General features: G+C 45.6%; 1 protein-coding gene across 8 annotated transcripts in view; it reads right to left on the bottom strand.

The window, feature by feature from the left end:
- MARK3 (microtubule affinity regulating kinase 3) overlaps nucleotides 1-5,136 on the bottom strand; it is a 77,862-nt gene extending 72,726 nt beyond the window's left edge. For all 8 annotated transcript variants that reach the window (XM_053601444.1, XM_053601442.1, XM_053601443.1 and 5 more), the window contains exon 1: nucleotides 4,469-5,136. In XM_053601444.1, the coding sequence (XP_053457419.1) occupies nucleotides 4,469-4,519 (51 nt within the window). In that variant the 5' untranslated portion in view covers nucleotides 4,520-5,136. The remainder of the gene's footprint in view (nucleotides 1-4,468) is intronic.
- Nucleotides 5,137-9,795: the final 4,659 nt, after the last annotated feature.

Below are 9,795 nucleotides of genomic sequence, written 5' to 3' on the forward strand. Positions count from 1 at the left end.
ACTTTGTACTGTTGCTGGTATACAGTATGTGATCAACAAATGTTAACTATTCTTATTTTCCATAAACTAGTTTGTTATTTTGTTTGTTTGTTTGTTTGTTTTGAGACGCAGTCTCACTTTGTTACCCCAGTAGAGTGCCATGGTGTCATAGCTCACAGCAACCTCCAACTCTTGGACTGAAGAGATTCTCTTGCCTCAGCCTCCCACATAGCTGGGACTACAGGGCCCGCCACAACGCCTAGCTACTTTTTTTTTTTTTTGAGAGATGGGGTCCCGTTCTTGCTCAGGCTGGTCTTGAACCGGTGAGCTCAGGCAATCCACCCACTTTGGCCTCCCAGAGGGCTAGGAATACAGGCATGAGCCACTACGCCAGCCCATAAACTAGTTTTTAAAAATTCATGGAACCTGGGCAGAGCGTGTAGCTCACAGGAGTAGGGCGCCAGCCCCATATGCCAGAGGTGGTGGGTTCAAACCCAGCCCTGGCCAAAAACTGCAAAAAAAAAAAATTCATGGAACCTGAAAACTTCATTAAACCTACTGGAAACTTCTCAATAATCAGAGTACAATCTAAAGGAATATAATAAGGCAGTGATTACCAACTGTGGTCCCTGGACCTTTACCATCAATATTACCTGGAAACTTGCTAGAAATGCAAATTCCGGGGCCTCTAATATACCACAAAGGTCTAGGGATGGGGACCAACCACCAGTGCTATAACAACCCTCCTGGTGATTCTAACATTTGCTCTAGTTTGAGAATCTACAGGCTAGTTTAACAAAGCTCAGGGTGCTTTATTCTGTTCTGGAGGGACTAGGAAGTTCTATAAAGAGCAGCAATGATATATATCCTCTAGCACCTAGGACAGTATCATACACACAGTAAGCCCTCAAATTTGCTGAACGAGTTAATTCAGTCTCACTTAACCAAGAGCTGGTAAGACAATAACACCTTCAATGTATCTATTTCACAGAGGTAAGAAATTTTGATGACTATTTGCATTAACTAAATAATCAGGATACATGGGATACATGGACATAGGAGCTGTTAAATAAATGATAAAGGACTGGGGCCTCTAGCACTTTAACAAATAACTCAGACTTCCAAAGTGTCACATGCTTTGAAATTTAATTGAAAAATACATTTCTAATTTTGTCACTATAGGAAAAGGCTCTGTCCATGGCTCCATGCAAGTCAACTGCAGAACATAAACTAAAATGTAAACTTTCTAGTTTCCTTAAAAAGCACCTTATTTTACATATCTGCCAACTGTAATGTATGAATTCAAGCTGGACTCTTATTTGAACAAAGAGTTTTTATCAAATCAGACAACTGAGGAAATATGAACACTGAATATTTGATATTAAGAAAATATGATACAGGTATCAATTACATTTTCTCAAAAAGAGGCTTTATCTCTTCCAAAAGCTTTAGAGAGGAAATGATATGATGTACTGCTCAGTCTGCTTCTTGGGGGAGGGAAAAATGAACTAAGATTTGCCACTAAGCTGTTGAGTACATGAGGGCTCACTACATACCAGGATTTTTCAACCCTGGCACTAATGAAATCTTAGACCAGATGATTCTTTGTTGTGGGAGGCTGTCCTGTGTATTGTAAAAAGTTTAACAGCATTCCTGGTCATCAAAATTCTCCCCCATCTTCCCAGCCCCGCACTCCCCTCCCCAATAACACAGTAAGACTCCCACTTCAAATAAATAAATGAAAAAAGAATGAACTACTGATAGACATAAAAACACAAATCACAAAAGCATTATGCTACATGAAAGAACTCGGAAAAGATTATAACTATATGACTGAATTTAAATAACAGTCTTTAAAAAGACTCCATGTGGAGTGGCTCATGCCTGTAATCCCACCACTCTGGGAGGCTGAGGTGGGTGGATAGCCTGAGCTCATGAGTTTGAAACCAGCCTGAACCAGAGCCAGACCCCATCTCTAACAAATAGCCGGGCATCGTGGCAGGCTCCTGTAGTCCCAGCTACTTGGGAGGCTAAGGCAAGAGGATTGCTTGAGTCCAAGAGTTTGAGGTTGCTGTGAGCTGTGACGACAGAGCACTCTACAAGGGCAACAAAGTAAGACTCTGACACTCACAACTAAATAGATAAATAAATAAATAAAGCGTGAAATCATAGGGACAAAAAACAGATCAGTAGTTGCCAACGGGTGGGGAAAAGAAAAGGAATTGACTGACAAGGGCCACAAGACACTTTTCTCCTGATGGAAATGTTCTACATCTTAATTGTGATAGTGGTTACCTGACTATACATTCGTCAAAATTCTACAAACTGTACGCTTTAAAAGGATAAATGTTATGTCTTAATAAACATAATAAAAGAGCTTCTCAGCAGACCAAGAGCTCCCATTCATTCTTTTATACTTACCAGTCAATTGGCAGTTAAATCTAATACTTAGTGGTGCAGTAATGATAGGTAAATAATATGGTATACACCTGAGGTGTAGCACTGACACAAGGGCACCACACTGTGAAAGATACACAGCTACTTCCAGAACAAGCCAATACAACAGTTAAAAATGGAACAGGGCAAAAAAAAAAAAAAAAAACAGGGCATGGGAAATTAATACAATGAGATGTGATAAGCTTTTGAGTTTAACACTGTCAAAAATTCAACTTTAAATACAATACATGAAAATTTTAAAAAAGGCCTATTCCATACCTCAGGTCGTTTTTAAAGAAAAAGTAATGTATAATGACATAAAAACACAATACAAAATAATTCAACAAATTAACCAAAGAAGTGAAGAACAGGCCCAGTTGGTCAATAATAACCACAAACATTCATAGCCATGTATTCCTGAGTGAAAACAACACCTTTCTTTGAAACATATACTAGAAGACCTATTTGAAATCCTTCATTATCATAAATCTAGTGCTATGATTGTTTTGGGTTTCGGTTTAGAAAGTATGGAACTCCTGCTCTGGTTCAATGTAAGGTTTTGCTTCTCTGAGTGAAAATCAATGATCAAAAGTAATTACCTCTTTCTTTTGTGCATTCTTGTGGGTAGTCAAAAAACAAGAAAATGATAAAGTCAGAAATAGTTTCCTTCCAAAGGACTACAAGAAAGTGAATTAATTTGTCTCACCTACTCTAAGATTTTCTATTACTCTACGTAATTTTCTAATCCATCTCAGGTGAAGGAACATATACCATTGTATATTTACTGAGCATTAAATCCTATACATTAATATACCACAAGGATGCTTTGGGTCTTAAATTTAGAATAAGGTTTATATAACAGATTAAATTACCTGACAACTATCAGCAAACTAGAGGCATTTTCAAGATTAAAATGAGGCATTTGATACCACGAGGCCACAGTGTCTCAAGACATTATTGAAAGCATGAAAACACACAGACCAAGGAAGCCTTTCTAAGAGATGGCATTTTCCTGCCAGCAATTACTTCTTTTAACACTTATAATCAAAGGGCAGTGAGGCTTCTTTACAAGTTATTTGCTAGATGTTTTACAGAAGATAATGAACAACTAGAATGGACCTAGTGCTAGGGAACAGTTCAGAAAACACTTGCGACACAGTCAAACATTTATTTCTTCAATGAAATTTCTACTACAAGTTGTCATTCCCTTAACAATGCTGTCCCTGGCACTTTTTAAAGGTCCTCATGAACAAAATCAAATGTTCCTTTCATAAAATCATAGAATGTTAGCGCTAGAAAGGATCTAAGTTCATCTAAGCCAACTTCTTTTTAGGAAAGAGGAAAGCAGAGACCTCAGCGGGGGTCCCTCAGCTAGGCAGTGAGTGGCAGAGTACAGCTTCAGTCCACATCTTTCAAAATGCTTACCCTACTCCTTCGAAATACAACTGCTGTAAACGAAGCTATTCCTTAATAACAGCTGAGCTTTCTTGGAGAAGTCTTCCTAGTAGTATTTTGGAGTTCCTAAGGGGCCAGCAAAGATCCCTCAGTGGGTACTTAGTTTTAATGACTGTCATTAATTTAGTTCCAGACTATTTTAAACAACTGACCTTTATGGAAAGTTTACTAGACCCGATCGATTACTCTTAATCAGCACCAAGAACATACGATTTTAACCTGACCTGACAGCTCCTCAAGAACTACATGATCAAATCTTAAAGAAGTGTTTGGTTAAAAATAAGCACTGACCGCTGCAGTGACCTGACACACACTTGGATGTAACACCCTACGCGGCAACCCGGCCTCTCACAGCACCGATCTGCAACTTATGGGCTTTATTAACACACCAGACCGCTGGCATAATCAAGACACATCGCACACCCGCACGCGAGCGGCAGGACAGGGCTGGCTTCTGGAGTAAACAGTGAAACAGTCTGACCCGGATGCCTCTTGGGTGGCTACAGTCTGAGAGGTCGAGCCGGGGGCACACCCGAGTGCCAGACACATTGCGCCCGAGGAGAACGAAGGCCACCCTGAAGGTCCGCAGATTACTTACGTTTTCAGTGTCCCGTTCATTCACTGTTGGCAACGGAGTCCTAGTGGACATTTTACTACACTTTAATTCTGAACAATGAGAGGCTGAAAACAAAACAGCACAGCCCTAGGTGGCCGGCGACCTGCGTCCCCAAGTCTCCAGCGGTTCCGGAGCGGCGCCGTGGGGAGGGTGGCTTCCCTCCCCCCGACAGCCGTCTAAATCCCGGGCCCGGCCCGGGCCGTACCCCGGCGGGTCCCAGGGCCCATTCTCCTCTTGCCCCGGCGGCCGCGGCGAGGAACCCAGGCGGGCGGCGGTGGCGGAGCCGGGACTGCAGGCGACGGGCTGCGGGTCAGCCCGCCGGCGACCCCTCGCCTCAGGGCGCCCCGCGGGCCCGCGCCCCCTTGCCTCCTCCTCGGCTCCCGCCCGTCGCGCCAAGGATTTCAGCTCCGGGGCCTCCACACGGCGCCGCAGTCGGCCCTTAAAGAGGAGGATGAGGAGGATGTGGAAGAAGTGAAGAGCAAGACAGGCCGCCGCAGGTTGTGGGCGCCGACCATGGATGGGGCTATGGAGGAGGCGCCAGCGCCCGGCTGTTTTTCTGTCTCCTGCTTGCTTTCCGCCTCAGCCTCCGCCCTAGTGGCCGCCACCGCTGCTCCCGGCACCCCCGAGCTTCACGGACCCAAGATGGCCGTTCCCCGGCTTCCTCTGCTGCCTCCAGGCGCCGGAAGTGACGGCTTTGCCACCTCCCGGAGTTCCGCCAATCATTGAGGCCCGAGAAAGCCGGCCAAACGGCTGTTGCTAGGGGCGACTTGGCCGGGTCTCTGCCGAGGGGGCGGTGCCCAGGGCTGAGAAGGGCCGACTGGGTCTCCACTGACTCTGAGAGGCGGCGGTTTCTCACGGTCGCAAGAGTGTGGACGCTAGCGAAAGAGCCCGGAAACTGCCCTGTGCAGCAGCCTGAGCCTGACTGCTGAGTTGGCATTTACGGAGTTTAGGTCTGGTTTGTCCGGATTACAGATAGAGCGCCTACTGTGTGCAAAAGTTGAGGTCGCACCCCTCCTGACTGCGCAGCGCGGAATGGAGCCCTCGGGGCAACAGGAAGGAGACTGCATCCTTAACTGTGACCAGCAGCCAGCACCTGGGCACGGATCCTGGGGGCCACAAGCGCCTCTTGCCCTCAAGGTGCCGGCGGTCTGGAGGGTGACAGACCCACACAGAGCCAAATGCCGTCCGGATGAAAGAGTGCAACAACGGAGTGATGAAGGTGAGGGCGAGACAACCAGTACGGGCCCTGAGGGACCAGTTTCGAAATACCTGTAGGGGATTTATAAGCAGGCTCTCACAGCCAGCCACATGTAACTGCTGGAAGGCAAGAAGTCTGGGTGCCAGCGTAGCGCCGGGCCCAGTAGCCGCCTACAGGCTGGAACACTGGACATGCTACTTTCCCCTGAAGGCTTTTCTTGCCCTCTCTGCGAGCTCAGAGCCTCTGCTTAGCTTCTCTGCTAAGCACCTGGCCAACGTGGATGGAATCCATGGTGGAGGGTTCCAAGGAGAGAGAGTGGTATAGGATGGGGGTAACATTAACTAAGAGTTTACCTTATGGGTACCTTACCTTTTGTTACCTCAGTTAGCCACAGGGCACCCTATAAGATGTGCAGGCCCACCGTGCCGTTTGAAGTCTAGGCAGGCTACAGAGACTTGGTCAAAATACCCCAGTTGGTTAGTGACAGCTGAGATTTGTTCCTAAAGCTTTGGTAATAGGTAAGCCTTTGTAGTGAGTGTGTATGTCATGCTTTACGTTTGATCCCCCCAGTCATCTTGCAGCCATCTTGCGATGTCTGAGACATTTCCTGCTCCATGAAAGATATATATCTTTAATCACTAGAATCACTCGTAGGGAAGCCAGATGCTCCTGATTTAAACAAACAAACAAAAAAATAACACTCGACTACTTAAGGCACAGTCAGGGCTCCCGTTTCACACTCGGGTGCAGTCAGTACTCAAGGGGGCAAGAAAGACTCTATTTAAAATGTTATGTCTGGCCTGTAATCCCAGCTACTCAGGAGGCGGAGTTGGGAGGAGCACTTGAGCCCAAGAGTTCCAGACTAGCCTGGTTACATAGCAAGATCCTACCTCTAAAAAAAGAAGAAGAAGAAAAAACCTAGCCAGATGTGGTGGCACACACCTGTAGTTCCAGCTACTCAGGAGGCTGAGGTAGAGGATCACTTAAGCTCAGGAGTTCAAGGGTTAAGTCAGCTGTAGTTATACCACTGCACTCCAGCCTGGGCAACAGAACGAAATCCTGTCCCTAAAGAGAAAGAAAGAAAGAGAGAGAGAGAGAGAGAGAAAGGAAGGAAGGACAGGAAGGGAGGCATCTTTAAAAAGAAAGGCATTCAGAAGAGATCAGAAGCTGGAGAGAAAGTAGACCTACCCAGAAAATAATAAGTGTTGGCAAGAATGTGGAGAAGTTGGGAATTTTGTACACTATTGGGCTATATAAAATTGTGCAGCTGCTGTGGAAAACAGTATGGCGTTTCTTTAAAAAATTAGAAATACAATTACTGTATGATCCAGCGATTCCACTTCTGGGTAGATATTCGAAAGTATTGAAAACACAGTCTCAAGGAAATTTTTGCACACCAGTGTTCATAGCAGCACTGTTCACAATAGCTAAAATGTAAGAGCAACCCAAGTCCATTCACGAATGGATAAACAAAATGTCCATACAATGGAACATTATTCAGCCTTAAAAAGGAGGGAAATTTCAACACATGCTATAGCATGTGCTAAACCTTGAGGACATTCTGTATGATCCCACTATAAGTTACCTGGAGTAGTCAAATTCATAAAGGTAGAAAGTGAAATTTTGCCAAGGGCTGGGAGAAAATGGAATGAGTTCTTATTTAATGGGCTGAGTTTCAGTTTGGGAAGATAAAAGACTTATGGAGATGAATCGCACAATGATGTATATGTACTCAAAGCCACTGAACTGTGCACTTATAAATAACTAGATAGTAAATTTTATGTTATGTGAATTTTACCACCATTTTTAAAATAACTAAAAGAGTTGGAGTAACTTGTCTAAAGTTGCATAGCTAGTTAGCAGCAAAGCCCAGATGGGGACACAGATCTCTCAAGTCCCAGCCACACTTCTGTGCTCCTTGGCTAGTGTGAACATGTGGAAAAGGGTTCTGCTTCAACACTCCACTCCACCCCAGCACCAGAAGGAAAGAATCTAGGTCCCCGATGGCATCTTTGAGTAGCTGCACTAGTAGTAAGACTGCTGTCCCCCAGACTTCTTGCAAGAAAAATAAGCCCCTACTTGTTAGAGCCACTACAGATAGGTGGACTATTGCTTACAGCCCAGGGTGTTCCTAACCAAGGCCATCATGCTGAGCATCAGAGCACCTGTCCCACCAGGCCTGTGCTGTCTGTTCCATGTTCAGTTTAGAAAGGTGGAAAGGCTGCTTCAGGTTTGTTGCCATATCGTAGCACTCTCAGCATATTCTCCCACCAGGGAATATAGGGAATATGGGAACTGTTGGGACCCAGGGCCATTTCTCAAGGTGGGGGTAGTGGGTAACTGACAGAGAGCAGACCAGGAGCACTGAGAACTGAGCACTGCTTTGTATAAAGCAGCAGAAATGGGAAAAAAGCACAGTGTAGTAATTATGGCACCCTGGAGTCATCATGCCTGGAGGCAGGAGAAAGAGGGACAGTAGGTACAGTCCTTGGGACACTCCAGGTAGGCTCCAGATGCTTGGGGGGCTTTGGAATATATGAGGTCCATTCCAGACTCTTCTCTGGGCCTTGGGGATAAGAGCAGGCATGCTGCTGTTCTTTTCATTCACCGCTCCCATCCTTTTCTTCCCCCACTGGAGAATTTTTTTTTTTTTTTTTTTTGTAGACAGTCTCAAGCTGTCACTATGGATAGAGTGCCATGGCATTACAGGTCACAGCAACCTCGAACTCTTGGGCTCAAGCATTCTCTTGCCTTAGCCTCCCAAGTAGCTGGGACTACAGGCGCCTGGCTATTTTTTGGTTGCAATTGTCATTGTTGTCAGCCTCGGTGTATGTGGCTGGTGCTGTAACCACTTTGCTATGGGCACTGAGCCCCCATTGGAGACTTTTGCCCTCTGTGAGCCCTGCTCCATTCTGTGGCCGAGAAGGTGCCTCAAGAATTCTCACTTGCAAGATTTTGTTCTTGTCATTCCCCCTGCCTGAGCAGGCTTCCTGGTCTACCTGAGCCTACCTATTGTCAGATGGCTTAATCTATTCACTTCTTAATTAATAGACTACACCTAGCGAATCCCCCACCCCTTTGGCTTTTACTGCCTGAGGTCACAGTACATTGAATGAGCACCAGCTGTGTACCTGGTACCTATGCTAAGACCCCCCCAACTCTCCAACAGCCTGGGAGTAGATATCAATGGGTATGTTAGAGGGACTGAGGCTGACAGGGCAGCTGTGACTTGTCCACATCACTGACAAGCAAAAGAACAAGGACTCCAAGGCCTCTGCTGTGTTCTCCAGTTGCCTAATGGTAATCTAATCCCTTTGTTCTGGGTAAATGTAGGGCCTTCTAGCTGCTTGTACTTAGGTCAGCACAGGGACCAGTTAAAAACTCAGTATAGATCTGTTTGCACTTTCTGCCCTCCTTGCTTCTGCAGTACTGTGTTGTTCAAGCTAATTATGTATGGACTGCTTTTCTGCTGAATCAGAGACCATTCAGCCTTCCTAAATATGCTATTCGGAAAAATCATTTCACAGCTCAGAGCTATCCTTTATCAGTTCTTGTGCTTTTCTACAAAATGGAGATGACTCTGGGGTTACATACTCAGATAGGGCCATTTGCCCTGCACTAATTTTCTACCTCTGGTCTGCTGGAAATGATGGTTCTCAATCTAGCACTAGATACATGTATATACAGTTGTCTCCTGGGTGTAACTACTAGATCCTGACAGTATAGCTCTCAGGAGTGTGCCCTCTTCCACTGTCCACTCTGCTCTGAGCTGAGAAGACCCATTGTTTAGAACTATACCCAAAGATCCAAAGAGACGACTGTGGTGGGAGAGAAGCAAGGGCTTTGGAGTTTGGATCCTACATTTGAGCCCTGATTATGGCCCAGAATGCTGGAGGGACCTTGGGCGAATCACTTAGTGTCTTTTTGAGGCTCAGTTTCTTAATCAGTGAAATGGCAATAGTAATACCTACCACTCACAGTTCCTGTGGGGGTCCAAGGAGAAAATGGCCAGAGAGCAGCCAGCACATTACATACAGAGTTCACCCTCCCAAACCCCAGAGAACCTGCCTCCCTGGGCTGCTGCATTTTCCAACTCTTCCCCCTGAGATGA

This window comes from Nycticebus coucang, chromosome 9 (genome assembly GCF_027406575.1).
Source record: "Nycticebus coucang isolate mNycCou1 chromosome 9, mNycCou1.pri, whole genome shotgun sequence".
NCBI lineage: Eukaryota > Metazoa > Chordata > Mammalia > Primates > Lorisidae > Nycticebus > Nycticebus coucang.